The sequence below is a fragment of the Bufo gargarizans genome, chromosome 5, assembly GCF_014858855.1.
Source record: "Bufo gargarizans isolate SCDJY-AF-19 chromosome 5, ASM1485885v1, whole genome shotgun sequence".
NCBI classification, from domain to species: Eukaryota; Metazoa; Chordata; class Amphibia; order Anura; family Bufonidae; genus Bufo; species Bufo gargarizans.
The window spans coordinates 464,083,508-464,106,325 of NC_058084.1; the positions used below are offsets into that span (position 1 = coordinate 464,083,508).

The window sequence follows — 22,818 nt, forward strand, 5'->3', positions numbered from 1 at the left end:
TGAGAAGTACTTTGCAATCAAAATCTGTAAAAAATGACCGGTGAAATCCGAAAGGTGCACTTTGGAATATGTGCCCCTTTGCCCACCTTGGCATCAAAAAAGTGTCACACATCTGGTATCGCCGTACTCAGGAGAAGTTGGGGAATGTGTTTTGGGGTGTCATTTTACATATACCCATACTGGGTGAGAGAAATATCTTGGCAAAAGACAACTTTTCCCATTTTTTTATACAAAGTTGGCATTTGACCAAGATATTTTTCTCACCCAGCATGGGTATATGTAAAATGACACCCCAAAACACATTCCCCAACTTCTCCTGAGTACGGCGATACCAGATGTGTGACACTTTTTTGCAGCCTAGATGCGCAAAGGGGCCCAAATTCCTTTTAGGAGGGCATTTTTAGACATTTGGATCCCAGACTTCTTCTCACGCTTTAGGGCCCCTAAAAAGCCAGGGCAGTATAAATACCCCACATGTGACCCCACTTTGGAAAGAAGACACCCCAAGGTATCCAATGAGGGGCCTGGCAAGTTCATAGAATTTTTTTTTTTTTTGCATAAGTTAGCGGAAATTGATTATTTATATTTTTTTTTCTCACAAAGTCTTACTTTCCGCTAACTTAGGACAAAAATTTAAATCTTTCATGGACTCAATATGCCCCTCAGCAAATACCTTGGGGTGTCTTCTTTCCAAAATGGGGTCAGTTGTGGGGTGTTTGTACTGCCCTGGCATTTGAGGGTCTCTGCAATCATTACATGTATGGCCAGCATTAGGAGTTTCTGCTATTCTCCTTATATTGAGCATACGGGTAATGAGATTTTTTTTTCCGTTCAGCCTCTGGGCTGAAAGAAAAAAATGAACGGCACAGATTTCTTCATTCGCATCGATCAATGTGGATGAAAAAATCTCTGCCAAAAAAAAAAAAATGGAGGGGAAAGGCGTCTGCCAGGACATAGGAGCTCCGCCCTACATCCATACCCACTTAGCTCGTATGCCCTGGCAAACCAGATTTCTCCATTCACATCAATCGATGTGGATGAATAAATCATTGCCGGGATTTTTTTTATTTTTTTAATATATATATATATACAAAGTGCTTGCCAAAGCATAGGAACGCCTCCTCAGCTCGTATGCCTCGGCAAACGTATCTGTCACTGCAGAGGAGAAAATCCCGTCTTGCAGCGCCGCATACACCGACTTGCGTGTAATCTGACAGCAGCGCAATGCTTCTGTCAGAATGCACATCGGTGCTGCAGCTAGTCGATCGGTTGGTCCACCTGGAAGGTAAAAAAAGAAAAAACCAGGCCGCAACGCAATAATTTTATTAACTTTGCAACAGAACATATAAACTTTAACTTTTTTAACTGAACATTAACGTGTTTGCTTACTGGTGTGTTTTTTTTTTTTTTTGTTTTTTTTTTTACCTTTATAGAACAAACCTCTCCTTCCCCATGGGTCAATGTGCAAAGTGCAAATCGCCCAAAGATGTGGCAAAGTGCGTTATGCACTTTGTCCCATGTGAAAGGAGACGTTTGCAGCAGCAGTGAGTGAATGGGCCCTAATAGCCCTGTGTGCCTGTCCTGGTGAGATGATCCCTATGCTAATAGTGTACCTGTGAGTGGTACTTCCGGAAACACTCTCCAAAGCATAGGGCAGGGTGGTCGGGACAGTCAGGACAGAAATAGCGGGTGTCACGCCTTATTCCACTCCTGCTACAGACACGACATCTTTTTCGAGGTGACTGTTGGGTTGAGGTACCAGGAACGACATTGGGGAAATGTCGCTCGTGTAGACGGCTAACTACACTGGTGGATGGGGCCACGGAACCTCCTGGGTACAGGAGGTTCTCGATGATCTCTTCCTGAAATTTGAGGAAGGATCCAGTTCTCCCAGCCTTACTGTAGAGAACAAAACTATTGTACAGAGCCAATTGAATTAAATATACAGACACCTTCTTATACCAGCGTCTGGTGCGTCGGGAAACTAAATACGGAGACAACATCTGGTCATTGAAGTCGACCCCTCCCATGTGGAGGTTATAGTCGTGGACTGAGAGGGGCTTTTCAATGACACGGGTTGCTCGCTCAATTTGTATTGTCGTGTCTGCGTGAATGGAGGAGAGCATGTAAACGTCACGCTTGTCTCTCCATTTCACCGCGAGCAGTTCTTCGTTACACAGTGCGGCCCTCTGCCCCCTTGCAAGACGGGTGCTAACGAGCCGTTGGGGGAAGCCCGCACGACTAGTTCGCGCGGTACCACAGGCGCCAATCCGTTCTAGAAACAAATGCCTAAAGAGGGCCACACTTGTGTAAAAATTGTCCACATAAAGATGGTACCCCTTGCCGAATAAGGGTGACACCAAGTCCCAAACTGTCTTCCCACTGCTCCCCAGGTAGTCAGGGCAACCGACCGGCTCCAGGGTCTGATCTTTTCCCTCATAGACCCGAAATTTGTGGGTATAGCCTGTGGCCCTTTCACAGAGCTTATACAATTTGACCCCATACCGGGCGCGCTTGCTTGGGATGTATTGTTTGAAGCCAAGGCGCCCGGTAAAATGTATCAGGGACTCGTCTACGCAGATGTTTTGCTCTGGGGTATAAATATCTGCAAATTTCTGGTTGAAATGGTCTATGAGGGGCCGAATTTTGTGGAGCCGGTCAAAAGCAGGGTGGCCTCTGGGACGGGAGGCGGTGTTGTCACTAAAGTGCAGGAACCGCAGGATGGCCTCAAAACGTGCCCTGGACATGGCAGCAGAGAACATGGGCATGTGATGAATCGGGTTCGTGGACCAATATGACCGCAATTCATGCTTTTTTGTCAGGCCCATGTTGAGGAGGAGGCCCAGAAAAGTTTTAAGTTCGGAAACTTGGACTGGTTTCCACCGGAAAGGCTGGGCATAAAAGCTTCCCGGGTTAGCGGTGATAAATTGTGTGGCATACCTGTTTGTTTCGGCCACAACTATGTCTAAAAGCTCCGCAGTCAAGAACAGCTCAAAAAATCCCAGGGCCGAACCGATCTGAGCCGTCTCAACCCGAACTCCAGACTGGGCAGTGAAAGGGAAAACTACAGGTGCGGCTGAAGTTGGGGACTGCCAATCAGGGTTTGCCTCTGGGATTCTAGGGGCTCTACGGGCACGTCTTTGCGGTGGCTGCGACGGGGTCACTACTGCACGTGCCACCGTACCAGCTTCAACTGCCCTTCTGGTGCTCGCTACTTCACCAGGTTGTACGGCAGTGCTGGTACTAGGTCCAGGGAGGGCTGGGCTATTGGTGTATGCCTCACAACGTAATCCGACAGCACCAGCCCCACTCTGCTGCTCTTGAAGCGGATCCTGCGCAACCTGCGGTCTAGCGACACGGGGCCGGGTACGCCTGGTGGTATCAGGGACCTCAGCCTCCTCGTCCGAACTTTGGGTCAGAGAGCCACTGCTTTCTACAGGTTCGTATTCTGACCCGCTGGATTCATCAGATGAGGGTTCCCACTCCTTATCCGACTGGGTCAGAAGCCTGTAGGCCTCTTCAGAGGAATACCCCCTGTTAGACATGTGGGCAACTAAATTTAGGGGTATTCCCTGAGACTACCCAAGAAAAAAAAAGCAAGCCTGTCTTACAAAGGGGAGGCTAGCAAAGTACCGGAGGCCGCTGCGGTTGATAAAAAATATCAAAACTGATTTTTTTATCGCCGCAGTGCGTGTAAAGTGAATGTGCAGTGATCACAAAAAAATTTTTTTTTTGTCACTGCGGTGGGGCGGGTGTGGGCGAACGCACGTGTGGGTGACCGATCAGGCCTGATCGGGCAAACACTGCGTTTTGGGTGGAGGGCGAACTAAAGTGACACTAATACAATTATAGATCTGACCGTGATCAGTTTTGATCACTTCCAGATACTATAAAAGTACAAATGCCGATTAGCGATACGCTAATCAGCGAATAACGGACTGCGGTGCGGTGGGCTGGGCGCTAACTACCTAACCAAGGGACCTAAACTATACCTAAAACCTAACGGTCAATAACAGTGAAAAAAAAAAGTGACAGTTTGCACTGATCACTTTTTTATTTTCACTTGTGATTGACAGGGGCGATCAAAGGGGTGATCAAAGGGTTAATTGGGGTTCAGGGGGGTGATCAGGGGCTATAGTGTAGTGTTTGGTGTACTCACTGTGTAGCCTGCTCCTCTGCTGGATCCAACCGACGAAAAGAACCAGCAGAGGAGCAGGCAGCCATATAACAGATCATATTTACAAATATGATCTGCTATCTGGCACTTTGATTGGATTTTTTAAAAATCAGCAACCTGCCAGCCACGATCATTGGCTGGCAGGTTGCTGACGAAATACTTCTCGATTAAATGCCGGCGCGAACTGCGCACGCGCGGGCGCATACTCGCGTCATCTCGCGTCTCGCGAGATGACGCGTATATGCGTGACTGTGCGCAGCGCTGCCACCTCCGGAACGCACATGTGCGTTAGGCGGTCCGGAGGTGGTTAAGAATGTACTTTGGGTCATTTATAATAAGAATGGTCAACCTATGAATAGTGAATAAAAATAGCATTTAAGTAGCACCAACATATTCCACAGTGCTGTATACACAGATCGCTCAGAGCAGTCCCTGTACCTGGTAAGGCTTACAATCTAATGTCCCTATCACAGAAACATATTAGGGCTGATTTCATAGAAAGTCGCCATCAGTCAATTTTTGTAGTGTGGCAGGAAATTGGTATGAAGATAGAGGATACGCACATAGACACATCATTGCCAATAATAAATAAGAAGTTACATAGATATATGTGTATCCCAGGCAGCAACCACATCTGCTGGAAGTCTGTTCCAAGCATCTACCACTCTTTCAGTAAAATAATATTTTCCGCTTAAATGAAGATGGGGCGGGCACCACCTAATAAAAAATGTCCTATGGGTGCTGTCCGGCACGTAACAGACACCAGGCACGCAACAACAAAAGAGCTTTCCCTTGCACAGGATTTGATTGTTGCTGCGTTTTGTGGGGGCTTTCCCCACAGCAGGGTAACCCGTTTTTTTTTTTTCTGCTGTAGAATGTTTTTAGCGTTTTTAAAATTGACCCAATAAAGTTTGAATTCTCGGAGTGCATCCTTAGTTTGGCTTGATGTGTTCCTTCCTTTTTTGTTTCATAAATAATATTTTTTGACATTTTTTTTCTGATCTTCCCCTCCAACTAATTTCAGATCATGTCCCCTTGTTCTCTCGTTCAGTTTCTTGGAGGACCAGATTACTTTTCTACTTACACGTGACCCCAGAGAAGCCTGCGCACGATGTGATGTATCAGGATCTCAGCACTTACTATAGTTACACATATCAGACATAGGTTTCCTGAACCTGACCATTGTGACAGGACCAGAAACCGATCTCATGTCTCTATCCTGATGGCAATGTCGATGAAGAGAACGACTGGGCTGTTCAATTTCAGTATGTACAATCCTTTTTTCCTACAAATCTATGCTACCACCCAAGGTGTCTAGCAGTGGCGTAATCTACTGTCCCTATTGAGAACACTCCTCCTGGCAGAATACATATGTAGTGGTTGGAAAAAATGGCATACGGCCAACAGCCATTTAATATGTATGGTCCGTCTTAAGGTGCGTTCACATCTGCGCTACCTGATCTGGTCGTCTGTTATGGCGGAGGAACAGACTACCTTATTTCACCGTATCCGCCACAGCCTGATACTGCAGTTCATCGCAGGACCCTAATGACTATAATGGGATCCGGACGGTTTACAGCATGACGAGCAAATACCGCTGCATGCCACTAGTTTTTGTCCAGCTAAAACCTGGCAGTATCCGTTCAAAGGCGACAGTCTGTTCCTCTCCCGCAACATACTGCCGAATCAGTGAGCCCAGATGTGAAATTAGTCTTAGATTACATGTATAAAAGAGCACCTCTCCCCTCTCCTGACATGCTTGTTTTAACAACGACTTGCATTCCCCATGTAATACCAATTCTGGATCATCTGTTCTTATGACTCTATGCTGTGCCATTTATCTACGTTTCCTGCTAAAAGATATGAATCAATGACTAGCAATTTGCAATGAAGGGCCAGATGGGCGTTACCAGTTGGGGTTGTGTCCCTGCACAGTCTGACACTATCCAATCAGTGCAACCAGTGCACTCAAACTGGTAACACCCATCTGGACCACTGCAAACTGCTAGCAATTCATTCATAACTTCTAGCAGGAATAACAGATTTAATGGCACGAGAGGTGAGAGGTCCTCTTTAAGAAGGAAGACTTATCTCTGATGGGTAAATGAAGCACTACCCGGGGGGACACCTAAAACAAGACCTGCAGGACCTGTACCAGATACTAAGGAACATGAATGATAAGGCTGCAAGGACATGGCTGTAACATGGAAGGGGAATTAATGAATGTTTGGTCAGGTGCTTGGGACACAAGGGAGTGGAGCAGGACCATCTATCCTAGGAGCTGACAGACTCTGTAGACGGTGAGGTAGATCTTCTGGGCGTTGAGTTCTTCTTTGCTTTGCCTAGAGCAGGGATGCTCAACCTGCGCCCCTCCAGCTGTTGTAAAACTACAACTCCCACCATGCCCTGCTGTAGGCTGATAGCTGCAGGCTGTCCGGGCATGCTGGGAATTGTAGTTTTGCAACAGCTGGAGGGCCGCAGGTTGGGCATCCTTGGCCTAGAGCAGTGATGTGCAAACTGCGGCTCTCCAGCTGTTGTAAAACTACAAATCCCATCATGCCCTGATGTAGGCTGATAGCTGTAGGCAGACTGGGCATACTGGGAGTTGTAGTTTTACAACAGCTGGAGAGCCGCAGTTTGCCCATCCCTGGCCTAGAGTATGCATTTAAAGGGGTTGGCCACATTTTAGTTACTGTTGACCAATGTGCTTGTAAGATGATTACATGGCACTTAGTATTATGGTCTTTGTAGAAATTCTGTGCCATTTTCTATATTTCATAAGGTATGCCCCATTGTTTGCCAAGTCTTTTGTGCTGTCCACACAGAGGTCCTGTCCACATAATGGCTGCTGACGGAGGGTCATGTGATCAGGCAAATCACCTCCTTGTGATGTCTCCTCTGTTCAGATACACTGCACCTGCCAGCTCCTCTTGAAATGGTGGGAGTTTAGTGCCGGTGCAGTGTGTCTGAAGAGAGAAAACATCCCATGGAGGTGATTTGCCCGGTCACGTGACCTTCCATTAGCGGCCACCTTATGGACAGGACCCTTGTGTTGACGGCACAAGAAGATTTACCTAACAAGGGGACATGGCGTAAGAAATATAGCAAACGACACAGAATATCAACATTGGCTATATGAGTAATTGCGATATAGTCATCATACATACACATTGGTCACAAGTAGCAAGAAAGTGGACAACCCCTTTAACTAATATCATGCAGTGCGTAAAACCCTCTGTCGCAGTTTCAGATACAAATAATACTGTATACATAAAGTCCATCACAAAACTATCTTCTGTCATAGAAGGATATTCTTTGCCGGGCAAATAAACTGATGGTGAAGGAGAGAGGATTTATGAGTGAAGCTATTCCCGCAGTAGGAGCAGGAAAATGGTTTTTCCCCAGTATGAATTTTCTGATGCTCATTAACGTATTCTTTCCGCGAGAAATTCACGCCACAGTCTGAACACGAAAAAGGCTTCTCTCCCGTGTGAGTTCTCTGGTGGCAAATAAGAGACGTTTTCCCGGCAAAATGTTTCCCACACTCCGAGCACCCATACGGCTTCTCCCCGGTGTGGGTTCTCCGGTGGCTTAGAAGACCAACTTTGTGTCTGAAGCATTTTCCACACTCGGAACAAGGAAACGGCTTCTCCCCGGTGTGAATCCTTCGGTGATCCAGGAGACTCCGCTTATGGATGAAGCTCTTGCCACATTCGGAGCACACGAGCGGTCTCTCCCCGGTGTGGGTTTTCATATGTATAGAAAGGCTTTTCTTCAGTTTGAAGCATTTTTGGCATTCAGGACATGGAAAGGCCTTTTTAACAGTGTGAACCGTGTTCTCAGAGATAAAGGTTGGAGTCGGGAGGACACATTCATCGGATTTAGGGTGCACCAGCAATTCAGCACTATGAGGGATGTGGTCAATAATATCCGATGGAGACCTCCAGTACAAATCGGAAGTAAATGTAGCTGCGTAGAGTAGGGGGATACTGGGGATTTCTTCTTTAAATTCCTGTGCGATTGCTTTATTGTCATTTAAAAGTTCAGGAGACACAATTTCACGATTCTCTGTAGTTTTCTTGTCTTGTTCTGATAGAAATAAAAGAAACATATAGTGATGTTCAATTCTACAAAACACATCAACCCCTTTACTTCTTAAAGGGGTTGAGTAGGATTAGAAAAAATATGGCGGCTTTCTTTCAAAGACACTGCCCCCCTTGTCCACAGTTTGAGACACAACCCACGGAGCGGTGTGGCCTCATTTCTGGAAGAAAGCAGCCATGTTTTTCTCATGCTGAAAGCCTTTGAACTTAGAGAGCATCTGTCAGCAGTTTTGTACCTATGACACTGGCTGACCTGTTACATGTGCACTCGGCAGCTGAAGACATCTGTGTTGGTCCCATGTGGAAAAGTGATGTTTAAATATATGCAAATGAGCCTCTAAGAGCAATGGGGGAGTTGCCTTTACACCTAGAGGCTCTGCTCTCTCTGCAACTGCGGCACCCCTTGCACTTTAAATGACAGGGTCAGGCAGTGATGACGTTTTAGAAGTGCAGAAGGCACAGCAGTTGCAGAGAGAGCAGAGCCTCTAGGTGTAATGCCAACGCCTCCGTTGCTCCTAGAGGCTCATTTGCATATATTAAAACTTCATCTTTCTCAGCAATGCGGGCACATAGGAACATGGGACCAACACAGACGCCTTCAGCTGCCAAGCTCACATGCAAAAGGTCATAGGTACAAATCTGCTGACAGATGCCCTTTAAAACATATGATACAAGACAGTCTATCTGGAAATGTGCGATGTAGAAATGTGTTTATGGATTTTCTTTTGTAATGTTGTCCCAGTGTATCAAGAAACATGGCTTTAGCTGTCTGTACATTTACACTGGTTATACATTTCTCCTGAATCTATAAACAAGAGGAAAAAAGTCTTCCACACAGATGTTCACCCAAATATATATATATACACACACACACAGTGATCCCTCAAGATACAATATTTTCAACATACAATGGTCTTTTCTGACCCATCGTAAGGTGAAACTAGACTAAACGTTCAATGTCTCAGACTCAGATCTAACCAATCCAGGCCACTTTTCTGGTAAAATAGCTGAATTACTTGCTGGTTAGCAGCTATTCCAGACTGTTATATTTAAGGACTTGTTTTATCTGTCTTAGTTATCTGCTTATTTTTCTTAAATCTTAATTTCTCTTATCTTGGATGACATCTTCGGGCTTTGGAACCGATTACTTAAGTTACAATGGTTTCAACATACAATGGTCGTCCTGGAACAAATTAATATTGTAACTTGAGGGACCACTGTGTATATATATTTTATTTTTTTTACTTACGGGAGGATTTCTTTGCAGGACAAATGCACTCATGTTGGGTAAGAGTGAATTTATGGGTGAAACTCTTCTCACAATAAGAACATGAAAATGGTCTTTCACCGGAATGAATTTTCTGATGCTCAGTCAGATACTCTTTTCGCGTGTAACTTGCTCCGCAATCAAAACACAAAAATGGCTTCTCTCCAGTATGCGCTCGCTGATGACGATTACGAGCCGTTTTCCCTGCAAAAAATTTCCCGCACTCTGAACACCCATATGGCTTCTCCCCCGTGTGAGTTCTCTGGTGGCTTAGAAGACCGACTTTATGTCTAAAGCACTTTCCACACTCTGAACATGGAAACGGCTTCTCCCCAGTGTGGATTCTTCGGTGATCCAGGAGACTCCGCCTGTGGATGAAGCTTTTCCCACATTCAGAACAAGACAATGACCTTTCCCCCGTGTGGGTTTTAATGTGTATCGAAAGACTATTTTTGTGTTTAAAACATTTCTCACATTCTGGACAGGGAAAGTTCTTATTCAAGGTAAAAAGCGCTTCCTGGGATATAACTGTTGGGTTCTGGATGATGCATTCATTAGGCTCGGGAGGTGTGAACAGTCCATCACTGTCTGATGTATCAAGAGAAGGTCTGAAGTGTTCATGAGAATCTAAGGACTCTGCCGCGGTGGTGGAAAGTGGGATATTGAGGTTTTCTTCTTTAAATTCTTGTACTGTTTCTTCACCTTCCCACGTATAGTCAGAAGATACAATTGCATAATCTTCTATGTAGTTTTTGCTGCAAAGTTCACCTAAAGTGGAAAAAAAAAAAGATTTGAACTATTCAAAAATTTTGGCAAAATCTTCCAAATGTTAGAAAAGATAATCTTTTTATTATATAAAAATGTTCTACAGGGTGGGCCATTTATATGGATACACCTTAAAGCAAACCTTTCACCTGCATTTCACTTAATAAACTATCAAAAGTACCTTATAGATCATCCTCATTGTGTAATCATACAGTCTTGTCCCGCTTTTCTGCCATGTATATGCATGAAAAAAAATCGCCTTATAAAGTACTCTTCTCCAGCTCCACAAGTCACGATAGAAGTCAAGGGGGTAGCCCTTCCCTCACTCCAGGCTGTAACTCCCCTGCCCTAACCCCGCCTCTATGCAGTCTAATTGACACCCGGCTCAGTCGCCGGGACCGCGCTTGTACAGGCGGCGCATGCGCCGTCGGCCTCAGTAGCAGCGCGATCCCGTCTAATTCAGTTACAGGATCGCGCTTGAGTCCGCGCGATAGACGGGATCACGCTGCTACTGAGGCCGACGGCGCATGCGTCGCCTGTACAAGCGTGGTCCCGGCGACTGAGCCGGGTGTCAATTAGACTGCATAGAGGCGGGGTTAGGGCAGGGGAGTTACTGTCACGGCAGACAGGAACTCAGATACACAAACAACCAAATACACAGGTGTCTAGGCTAGATGCTGGGGACAGGTCACCTCCTAGCACATCCCTGACTTCTCTCCCTATGCTGCTAAGCCCACTTTCAGACCTTGATGGTAGGTAAGAAGTGTCCTCGCAGGAGAAATGCTAGCACAGGCTTCCAGTATCCGTAGTTTCAGGTGCTGCATATGCTGTGAAGATACGAGATGTGCAGCACCTGAAACTACGGATACCGGAAGCCTGTGCTTGCATTTCTCCTGCGGTGTTGCTATCAGTGTGTGAAGAGTGGGAGAAGAGGGTTGTATTGACAATCCAACACAATGGGCAGGACATTGAACACATTTTATAAGTGGTCAGAAACTTGTAAATAACTCATGAAAGAATAAAGTTACGTTAAAACCAAGCACACCATTGTTTTTCTTGTGAAATTCCCAATAAGTTCGATGTGTCACATGACCCTCTTCCCATTGAAAAAACAAAAGTTGGATTCAAAATGGCCAACTTCAAAATGGCCGCCATGGTCACCACCCATCTTGAAAAGTTTCCCCCCTCACTAATGTGCCACAAACAGGAAGTTAATATCACCAACCATTCCCATTTTATTAAGGTGTATCCATATAAATGGCCCACCCTGTACATTAAAGGGAATGTAAAGTTTTGATTTGTACACCAGCCTGGAATACCTGTGGAGAAATTCATTCACTGCTCCTCTCTGGCTGTGTGGCTAGGTTGATTTTTAGTAGTTCTTTCCCTTTAATTATTTCCTACACTTTTAATGTAGTGAGTTAGAGAACATATAGGCCCCTACTGGTCTACAGCTATCAGAACTGGTACCAGAACACATTCCTAAGGACTGAGGTAACTGTACATTCTCTGTACTGCACACTGAAGACCTTTAGGAAGGACCAGGAATTAGAAAGAATAAAACTTCTATGTATATAACAAAGAGCTCAACTCCATTGAGGACATCATGAGGGTAATATGTGTCCTGTGATTACCACCGCTCTTTGTATTAAATGGGCGTTGTTAAGATGCCATGTTGGGAACTGGTCGGTGGGCAGCTCGCTTGTTTACAGCCTATGTGACTGTTACTTACTTTACTCTGTATGTTATTCTTTACATACATTGGTTGTGTATTTTATTATAGTTTAGTTAACCTTTTATTCACTGAAGCCTTGTCAAGCCTATTTTATTCCCAGATCTCAGAATTCACAGTAAAACACCAGTCGCTACATGTGCAGCTGAAGCCAATGAATGGCCTTAGCAGTGACATTTCCCCAAGTACTCCAGCAGTGACGTGCCACTTGGGGATATGTCACCGCTGAATTCAGTCATTGGCTCCAGTGATGGATTTGACCCCGTCCATGTGGAAGTTGACAGATGGTAACCAGAAAACCATCAAAGAGAGCCAGGAACCCAGGAGCAGGGAGCAGGTGAGTATGAATTTCTCCACAGGTATTCCAGGCTGGGAAGCAAATAAAAAAAAAACTGGACAACCCCGTAAATTTTTATATTGTCCACCAAGAAATAAAAGGACATATGAATCCTGTGAAACCCTACACAACTGGGCAGATCAGGGTACATCATATACAACACTAATGTCTACCTACAAAATGAGCATTAGTGTGTGTATGGGCCACTTTGAGGTATCTCAAGTATTGGAACAAATAGTGTCAGATTTCAAAACCTCAGTGATCAACATAGAGAATAGGTTTAAGAAATTCCCATTTATTGCAAGTGTGGAGCATAACCGGAACACAACATTACCCAATGGTGAGAGCTGGTCCCCATCTATCAGGATGTCCTTGTACACACTCTTGTGTTCTTCTACATAGTCCCACTCCTCCATGGAGAAATAAACCGTTACATCCTCACATCGTAGAGGAACCTGGAGAAACACAAAGATAAAGTAATAAATCAAAAATGGTAACGCGGAGATCACTTGGGGTATATCTGCCACAACAGGTGGAAAATTCTCAGAAGTTATAGGACAATCTCTTCCTGCTCGTTCTACCTCTCCAGAGATCAGCTGAGTGATTTGGTTGGTGAGTTGTAGAATCTTTTTATCATAATTCTCCTTTTGTATCACTGAGGTCAGCGGAGGGATGGTGATGGCTTCTTCTGCCTTCTTCACTATGGTGTAGCCCTGTGTATGGAGAGCAGAGCGATATAGAAGCAATACAATATGGGTGTATGAGATAGTGATGGCTTCACTGTCACCTTCTCAGAATCCCTCACCTCTCCAGTCAGGAGGTAGATGATCTCCAGGGTTAGTTTCAGGACCTCCTGGCACAGGTGACTGCTGGCCATGTCCATCCCAAATTCTCAGATGTAAGTGTTCGAGGGTGGAAGTGATGGTGAACTCTGTAATTGGAAATTGTCTGTTATAATGGAGGTAAACTCTCACATAAAAGAAATGTATCTCTTTAAAAGGGCTACCGAAGAGAAATTGATCATAAATAATTCTGCTGCTGGGACCTCCAGGAAACAGTTGTAAACCGCTCCATTCACGGTCTAAGGGACTGATGGAGATACCTAAGGACTGCTCAGATATCTCCTTCGGTCCCATAGACAAGGAATGCAGCAGTGGTCCCACAGACACATCAATGTTCTATTCAAACAGGGGACCCCCGTTCTCGTGATCAATGGGGGTCCCTGGTGGTCGGACTTCCAGTGATCATACATTTATAATCTACCCCCTTTAAATGGATGCTCATGATTAGTGCTTTAGAAAACATCTGATACTCATGAAGCAAAGGTGCTTTAAAGGCTATGGACACCTTCGGTGCATTTTTTTAGATACCATTTTACTCATTTTGAGCTAAAAAACATTTTTCAATTGGTCTTTATTAAACATTTTCAGTCATTTTTGATATACAGGGGTTACATTTTAGTCTATTTGCAGGCTGTCTCCGTCATTTACTCTGAATCCCATCATCTGAGGGCTCATGTGTAGCTCTCATCTCTGATCTCCTGACTGCATAAACCCTCAATAGTAGCTCAACTCTTATCAAATTGATAAGACTACGGTTTCAATAAGTGTTTATGAGGTCAGGAGACTAGAGATAATGAGTATACCTTGTGTTAGATGATAAGATTCAGAGTAAACAGAAAGTGACAGCCTGCAAACAGACTAAAATGTAACCCTTGTATCTCAAAAATGACTGACCAGCTGAAAAAATTTTTTTTGGCCCAAAGTGAGTAAAATGCAATCAGAAAAATTGCCCCCCGAAGGTGTCCATAGCCTTAAGGCTACTTTCTCACCTGCGTTAGGTGCGGATCCATCTGGTATCTGCACAGACGGATCCGCACCTATAATGCAAACGCTTGTATCCGTTCAGAATGGATCCGTTTGCATTACCATGAACAAAAAAATAATTATTATTTTTGTTCATGATAATGCAAACGGATCCTTTTTGACTTACACTGAAATCAAATGGGAGGCGGATTCGTTTTCAATTGCACCATATTGTGTCAGTGAAAACGGATCTGTCCCCATTGACTTACATTGTAAGTCAGAATGGATCCGTTTGGCTCCGCATTGTCAGGCGGACATCAAAATGCTGCAAGCAGCGTTTTGGTGTCCGCCTCCAGAGTAGAATGGAGGCTGAACGGAGGCAAACTGATGCATTCTGAACGGATCCTTATCCATTCAGAATGCATTGGGGCTAAACTGATCCGTTTTGGGCCGCTTGAGAGCCCTGAAACGGATCTCACAAGCGCCAGTGTGAAAGTAGCCTTACATGTTCTACGTCAGGGATGCCCAACGTGCTGCCCTCCAGATGTTGCAAAACTATAACTCCCAGCATGCCTGGGCAGCCTACAGCAGGACATGATGGGAGTTGTAGTTTTACAACAGCTGGAGGGCCGCGGGTTGAGCATCCCTGTTCTACATCATAAATGTCTGATAGTAAGTCTCCCCGCAGGGGCCCATATTTATATAGACAATGTGGGAGTGTGTGTATATATAGCAACATAGTATTAGCTTGCCTAATTATAGCTTGCATCATTCTCAAAGTGCAGCATTACTAAGTGCATCTGAGATATTCAGGAGATACTCAGGAGGTAATCTGGAGGTGGATACAATCTAAAAAAGTAAGATTTGTTTGTTTAAAAACTTTCCCCTCTTTAAAATGGCAGACCTGGTTCTGTGCAGGAATTGTTGTGCTTTTATTTCAGGTTCCACTCTTCGGAGGTTTGGATGCTGTCTGATCTGTAGACAGCTCTCCGTAATGCAGCAGGAAATTGCATTTTTTAAATCTGAGATTTGTAAATTAACTGGTAAACAAACTCGATCTGGGAATGTTGCAATGCCACTGCCACAGAGGCCCCCTAGAAATGAAAGATGGGTTACTGCAGGTTCTAGTAGACTGAGAGTTGTGGATAGAAGACATGTCCCACAGTCAGTGGCTCTCCATAATTCATTTGCAGCACTTTCAGAGCGCAAGAGCAACATGGAGGATGGCTCAGGCACAGTGGGTGAGGAACAATCATCTCCTATGCCTAAAGTATGCAAGACTGCGGCCAAAGACAAAAAGGAGAAGGTGATGACTGATAGTAAGCAGCTGTTGGTGGGGGATTCTATCATAAGAGGTGTGAAGTTTGAGGAAAATGGTTTTGTGAGATGTCTCCCTGGTGCTACCGCTAGCAGGGATAGACGACGTATCCTTAATATAGTTAGGCAAGCAAAGCAGGAAAGGGAGGTGGATGTTATTGTCCATCTTGGGACAAATGATCTGGCTTGCAATGAGGTTTCAAAGGTGAAGGAAGCTTTTCACACACTTGGTAATGATATATGGGAGGTTGCATCGACTGTTTCATTCTCTGCAGTTTTGCCTGTGCATAACCTTCAGCATGACAGGAAGATGTGCATTAAGGATTTCAATGTATGGCTTGGTGAATGGTGTCTGAACCAAGGGTTTGACTTTGTGTCTCATGTTAGCTCTCGTTGGAATGGAAAAGAACTGTACAAGAAATATGGTTTGCATCTTTCTCTCAAGGGAACGAATGTCCTCAGTGAACAGTTCAAAGTATTTGCTAAGAAGCATTTAAAAAGAGTGATAATCCAGCAGTCCGACTGCCCCCCCCCCCCTCGGAACAATGCCAGAAGATGCCAGTAGCACATAGGTTAAGAAATGACAAGCTCAGAGTCTTGTCTACAAATGCTCGCAGTTTAGGGAAAAAGATCAATGAACTTGAGTCTATAATGGCATCTGAGAATATAGATTTAGTGGCTGTTACTGAGACATGGTTCAATGGGAGTAATGACTGGGATATAACAATGCCAGGGTTCTCTCTATATAGGAAAGACAGAGAAGGCAAGAAAGGGGGAGGGGTGGCCCTGTATGTGAAAGATAGCATAAAATCTAATTTAATACAAGTTAGCGAGACCAATTTAGAATCAGTTTGGGTTACATTGCAGCTTGATGATCATAAGGTAACTCGTGTAGATGTTATATATAGACCACCTGGCCAAGTCAAAGAATTAGATGATCTACTAGTTGAGGAAATAGCTAAAATTACATTGAAAGGGGAAGTTATCATTATGAGCGACTTTAATCTTCCTGATGTAAACTGGAAAACCAAAATAGCTAGTTCTGCCAGGAGTACAGATATTCTAAATTCCCTACTGGGATTATCTCTACAGCAAGTAGTGGAGGAGCCAACCCGGAAGGAGGCCATTTTAGATTTAGTATTCACAAATGGGAATTTGGTATCTGATATTACTGTACGGGAAAGCTTGGGATCTAGTGATCAGCAGTCAGTGTGGTTTACTATAAGTCACACCACACAAAAACTAAAGTTTTAGATTTTTTTTAAAACTGACTTTTCTAAAATTAGATTAGAGGTATACGAATCCCTATCAGATTGGGACAGTTTCAATGGAGTCCAGGAGAAATGGGACTACTTAAAAGTGGCACTATTGAAGGCAACAGATTATTGCATTAGGCTTGTCAGTAAAGTAAAAGCAAAAAAAGGAAGAGACCACTGTGGTACTCACCAGAAGTGGCCAAAATCATTAAAAACAAAAAGATAGCATTTAGTAATTATAAAAAAAAAAAAAAAAAACGAGGATGACAGGGAAATTTATAAGATTAGGCAGAGAGAGGCCGAGCAAGTTATAAGAGCTTCTAAAGCACAGGCAGAAGAGAAATTAGCTCAGTCAGGGAAAAAAGGCGATAAGACATTCTTCAGATACATAAATGAAAAAAGGAAACTAAAACAAGGAATTACCAAATTAAAAACAAAAGAAGGAAGGTATATGGAAGAAGATAAAGAACTAGCCGACTGCCTTAATGAATACTTCTGTTCAGTTTTTACAAAGAAAAATGAAGAAAAAGGACCTCAGTTAGGAAAGAAGACTAATGAATCCTTTGATGCATGTGTCTTTACAGAGGAAGAGGTTCTAAGTCAGCTGTCTAAAATTAATACAAATAAGTCACAGGGGCCTGATGGGATACACCCAAAGCTATTAAAAGAGCTCAGCGGTGAACTAGCAAAACCATTAACAGATTTATTTAACCAATCACTGGCAACAGGAGTCGTCCCAGAAGATTGGAAATTAGCAAATGTTGTGCCCATTCACAAAAAAGGTAGTAGGGAGGAATCGGGCAACTATAGGCCAGTAAGCCTGACATCAATAGTGGGGAAATTAATGGAAACCATACTTAAGGAGAGGATTGTGGAACATCTAAAATCCCATGGATTGAAAGATGAAAAACAGCATGGGTTTACTTCAGGGAGATCATGTCAAACTAATCTTATTGATTTTTTTGATTAATAATTGATGACTAAAATAATAGATGGCGGAGGTGCAGTAGACAACGCTTATCTAGACTTTGATACTGTCCCACACAGGGGCAGACACAGACAGCGGAGGGCCCCTGTGCAAAGAATCTGCCTGCCCCTCCCCCCCTCCCCCCCCCAAGCCAAATTGTCAACCTAACCTATTCCGTCCTAACATTACTTAGAGCAATCCAAAACATACAGAGTAAGGCTACTTTCACACCTGCGACACTACGCTCCGGCCACCTGCTCCGGCTTAAAATGCAAGGAATCGGCCGGACACAAACTTCAGCATGCGGTCCCGCTGATTCTCTGCATTTTTGCCAGATTGTGGGCGGATCTCTGCCGTACCCCATTATAGTCAATGGGGCCGGCAGGCATTCTGTCTGCATCCAGCAGTGCCGGATCCAGTGAATTCCAGCAGACTGTTCTCTGCTGGAACAGACTGCCAGAATCACTAACGCAGATGTGAAAGTAGCCTAATTCAGGTTCACATACCTCTTCCATCCAGTGACGTCTCCTTTAATGTAGATGTTCTCTGTCCTCATCTTCTCCTTTCAGACCAGACCGCCATGATGATTTTTCAGCCGTCTCTTCTCTCTGCAGAGTTTAAAAGACAGACATCTTAGTTTCCTGCTTTTCCATCATCCTCCCACCTTCTGAACACCCCATCCTGCCACCCCAATACTGTGCCCGCTGTGCTCCCTATACAGGTTACACACAGATAGTTCCCTTTCAATAATTATTGGCACACAGTGTCCTAAAAAATAACTGTGCCCAGGAAACAGTGTAAACATAATGTTCCCCAAAAATAATTGTGCTAAGCTGATATCGTGCCAGGGTGCCGACCACAGTAATACTGCTCCCATAGTCCCACCAATAGAAATAATTATCTACCAGACAGCACATAGTAATATTAGTGCCCCTACAGTAATAATTTCCCCACTGTGTCCCAGAAGTAATAATACTCCCATAGTGCTCATACTAGTAGTCATGTTCCTCATAGTCCCTCAACTGTAATAAATCCCACCATAATGCCCCTCGGTAGTAATAATTCTCTTTATAATGCGTTACAGTAAAAATAAAAGTGCCCTATTGTGTGGCAGTATAAAAAAATACCTCCTCTTAGTGCCCCCTGTAGAGCCAATGTCCCCATAGTACCCTCATAATGTGTGCCAATGCCCCTTACTGTGTGCCCAAAAAACCTTTTAGTGCCCCCAGTTGAGACAAGGTCCTCATAGTGCCCTATAATTTGCGCCAGTATAAAATACTCCTGTATCGTGCCCCAATAGTGCGGCTCCCCTTATCCCCATGGTGCCTGACAATGTGCCAGAATAAAATGCCCCCATAATGTGTCCCAGTATAATTCCCCTATATAATGACCCCAATAGTGCTCCTCTCCCCCTTCTCCATAGTGCCCCCCATGCGTGCCAGTATATAAGATAGGGTCCCCAGTAGATGCCCCCATAGTGCTCCCCCTTCTCCATAGTGCCCCCCATGTGTGCCAGTATATAAGATAGGGTCCCCAGTAGATGCCCCCATAGTGCTCCCCCTTCTCCATAGTGCCCCCCATGTGTGCTAGTATATAAGATAGGGTCCACATAGTGCTCCTCCCTCTCTGTAGTTCCCCCATGTGTTCCAGTATATAAGATAGGGCCCCCATAGTGCTCCTCCCCCTGCATAGTGCTCCCCATGTCTGCCAGTATATAAAACTGTTATTTTGCATATTATAGTATATAAAATAGGCAGCCCCCCCCCCATATGTCACTAGCTCAGATAGGCCCCCCCCCCATCAGATCTCATTCACGCCCCATATCAGTTGCTCAGACCCCCCCATATGCCAGTTGCCCAGGATCCCCCCCATATCATTTACTCAGGAGGAACCCCCCCCAATATCAGTTGTTTATTTATTCAGCCCCCCCCCCCATATGCCAGTTGCTCAGCCCCCCCAATATCAGTTATTTATTTATTCCGCCCCCCCATATGTCAGTTGCTCAGCCGCCCCCAATATCAGTTATTTGTTTATTCAGCCCCCAATATGTCAGTTGCTCAGCCCCCCCATCATATGCTCATTCAGGCTCCCCCCGCCTTGCTCAGTCAGGAGTCGGACCCCCAGAGTCAGGCACCCCCATATGCTTATTTCAGGCCCCCATGATGTGACAGACCCCGGGGCCCCATGATATCAGACCTCAGATCAGACTAAATTAAAAAATAATTAAAACTTACCTCTCCTGCTCTCCCTGTCCTGTCTCCAACAGCCGGCGCTGCACACGTGACCTGACTGCGTACAGCGTCAGGTCATAGTGCGCGCTGTACGCAGTCAGGCTGGAGGAGACCAGCGCCGGAGGGGTAAGTAAGCAAGCGCCGATCTCTTGCATACTAGTGAGCGCTTTTGGATGCGCTTACTAGTATGAATGGGCCCCCTCACACGCCGGACCCCTGTGCAGCTGAACCGGCTGCATCGGCGACATGTCCGCCCCTGGTCCCACATAGAAGGCTAATCAATAAAGTGCAGTCTTTGGGCTTGGACTCCCATATTGTTGAATGGATTAGGCAGTGGCTGAGGGACAGGCAACAGAGGGTTGTAGTCAATGGAGTATATTCAGACCAAGGTCTTGTTACCAGTGGGGTACCTCAGGGATCTGTTCTGGGACCCATATTGTATAATATCTTTATCAGCAAAATTGCAGAAGGCCTCGATGGTAAGGTGTGTCTTTTTGCTGATGACACAAAGATTTGTAACAGGGTTGATGTTCCTGGAGGGATACACCAAATGGAAAAGGATTTAGGAAAACTAGAGGAATGGTCAAAAATCTGGCAACTAAAATTTAATGTTGATAAGTGCAAGATAATGCACCTGGGACGTAAAAACCCAAGAGCAGAATATAAAATCAGTGATACAGTCCTAACCTCAGTATCTGAGGAAAGGGATTTAGGGATCATTATTTCAGAAGACTTAAAGGTAGGCAGACCATGTCATAGAGCAGCAGGAAATGCTAGCAGAATGCTTGGGTGTATAGGGAGAGGCATTACCAGTAGACAGAGGGAGGTGCTCATGCCGCTCTACAGAGCACTAGTGAGACCTCATTTGGAGTATTGTGCTCAGTACTCGAGACCATATCTCCAGAAGGATATTGATACTTTGAAGAGAGTTCAGAGAAGAGCTACTAAACTGGTACATGGATTGCAGGATAAAACTTACCAGGAAAGATTAAAGGACCTTAACATGTATAGCTTGGAAGAAAGACGAGACAGAGGGGATATGATAGAAACTGCTAAATACATAAAGGGAATCAACAAGGTAAAAGAGGAGAGAATATTCAAAAGGAAAAACTGCTACAAGAGGACATAGTTTTAAATTAGAGGGCCAAAGGTCTAAAAGTAATATCAGGAAGTATTACTTTACTGAGAGAGTAGTGGATGCATGGAATAGCCTTCCTGCAGAAGTGGTAGCTGCAAATACAGTGAAGGAGATTAAGCATGCATGGGATAGGCATTAGGCCATCCTTCATATAAGATAGGGCCAGGAGCTATCCATAGTATTCAGTATATTGGGCAGACTAGATGGGCCAAATGGTTCTTATCTGCCGACACATTCTATGTTTCTATGGGGTTCCGCAGATGATGTGACTATGCTTGGCTCTCTCCACTTCAGGGAATTGCTTGTGTGACCACCTCTCTTTTCATGCTCTGGATGCAGCTGCTTCCTCACCAGGTGGACAGGGGCTCAGGAAACCCCTGTCCCCGGGGAGGGACCAGCGCCTACCAGACATTTATGGCGTATACTGTGACCCACGGCGTCAACCAAAAACAGGTTGAGCAGTACTTCTAGGGGATAATACAGAATGGAGGCGCCATACAGAGAAAATACCAGTCTATAATACGGGATGATTGTTCATGAGACAATTCTAACGACGCAGCAGCGGAAAATTTGGGAAATTAAATCTCTCGCCCCCTCCCCCGCTACAGTAAATGTAAAGGGAGTGTTTACAATAACAGGACATATGGAATTGTTATCTATGCGATTGCCCAACACACATGTTCAACCTGTAATTCTGATGATAACATTATGTATGGGAATTGCTATACAAGCAACCGCTTAACATGCGCTTGCCCGGGTTGTAAGGACTAGTTCACACTGCAGATTTTTGCCTTTTCCGCGTCAGAACCCATTCTCAGTCTGACTGCGGTGGATCTGCTCTTGGCGTAGCTCCGCTGACTAGTGCTAAACTGCGAGTGGACACACGACGCGGGTTCCGGCGGCGTCCGTGCGGATAATGCTCCCAGAAAAGACGTGTCCTTTCTTATCATGGTAGCAAAAGGTAAACTGCCACGTGAACATGCAAAAACTATGAATTAGCTCTAACAATAAATAATGGTGATATCTGTATATTATGGAACTGCTATCTAAGCCGTTCCCCAGTATACACATAGGGGGAGAGTGATCAAACCAGGTGGAAAGTAGAACTGGCTGAGTTTCCCATAGCAACCAATCAGATTCCACCTTGCATTTTTCAGAGCTCCTTTGGAAAATAAAAGGCGGAATCTGATTGGTTGCTATGGGCAACTAAGCCAGTTCTACTTTACACCAGTTTGCTATATCTCCCCCATTATGTAATCTCATAGCCATACTGGGAATTGTCATTCAGTAACAGTACACATCCCTTCACTGATAGCAGTGCGTTACCTAAGCGTCTTTTGGGGGAGTCACATGTCCGGCAGCAGCAGGGTGAGGTCGCCTTCTCCTATGTAGTCGGGTCATTACAACAGTCACCCAGGCGATGCTACATAATAATAAAAGCTTGAGGACCTTCCACTTCCAGGACCTGCCATGACATCACGATCATGTGATCAGTCACATGATCCGAGGGAGAGAAAAGCGAAAGCGGCTTTGATGACGTCACAACCATGTGATCAGTCACTCTGGCAGAGGAGTGAAGCTGCTGTAGTAGCTTGAGAGCGGCCCCAAGTGGATGGTCTGTGAAAGTACAATTAGCAGAGTTGATAAATGTTACTATGTGCATGATACCTCCCTACCAGCTGCACATCATGTGGGGGCTCTCCGCCCTGAGGCTGATGGGACT

At 44.8% G+C, this 22,818-nt stretch overlaps 1 protein-coding gene across 2 annotated transcripts; it reads right to left on the reverse strand.

Annotated features, from left to right (window-relative positions):
- Window positions 1-7,285: 7,285 nt before the first annotated feature.
- On the reverse strand, window positions 7,286-22,555 carry LOC122939649 (gastrula zinc finger protein XlCGF26.1-like). Of its 2 annotated transcripts, none has more exons than XM_044295778.1 (6): window positions 22,422-22,555; window positions 13,187-13,312; window positions 12,963-13,094; window positions 12,716-12,836; window positions 9,530-10,315; window positions 7,286-8,266 (listed from the first exon to the last, which is right to left on the reverse strand). In XM_044295778.1, the coding sequence occupies exons 2-6, from the start codon at window positions 13,262-13,264 to the stop codon at window positions 7,476-7,478; spliced, it is 1,908 nt and encodes a 635-aa protein (XP_044151713.1). In that variant the 5' UTR covers window positions 13,265-13,312; window positions 22,422-22,555; the 3' UTR covers window positions 7,286-7,475. The 2 variants fall into 2 exon arrangements, with proteins under 2 accessions (XP_044151713.1, XP_044151714.1); XM_044295779.1 differs by lacking the exon at window positions 22,422-22,555 and adding an exon at window positions 18,233-18,289.
- Between the last annotated feature and the right edge of the window lie 263 nt (window positions 22,556-22,818).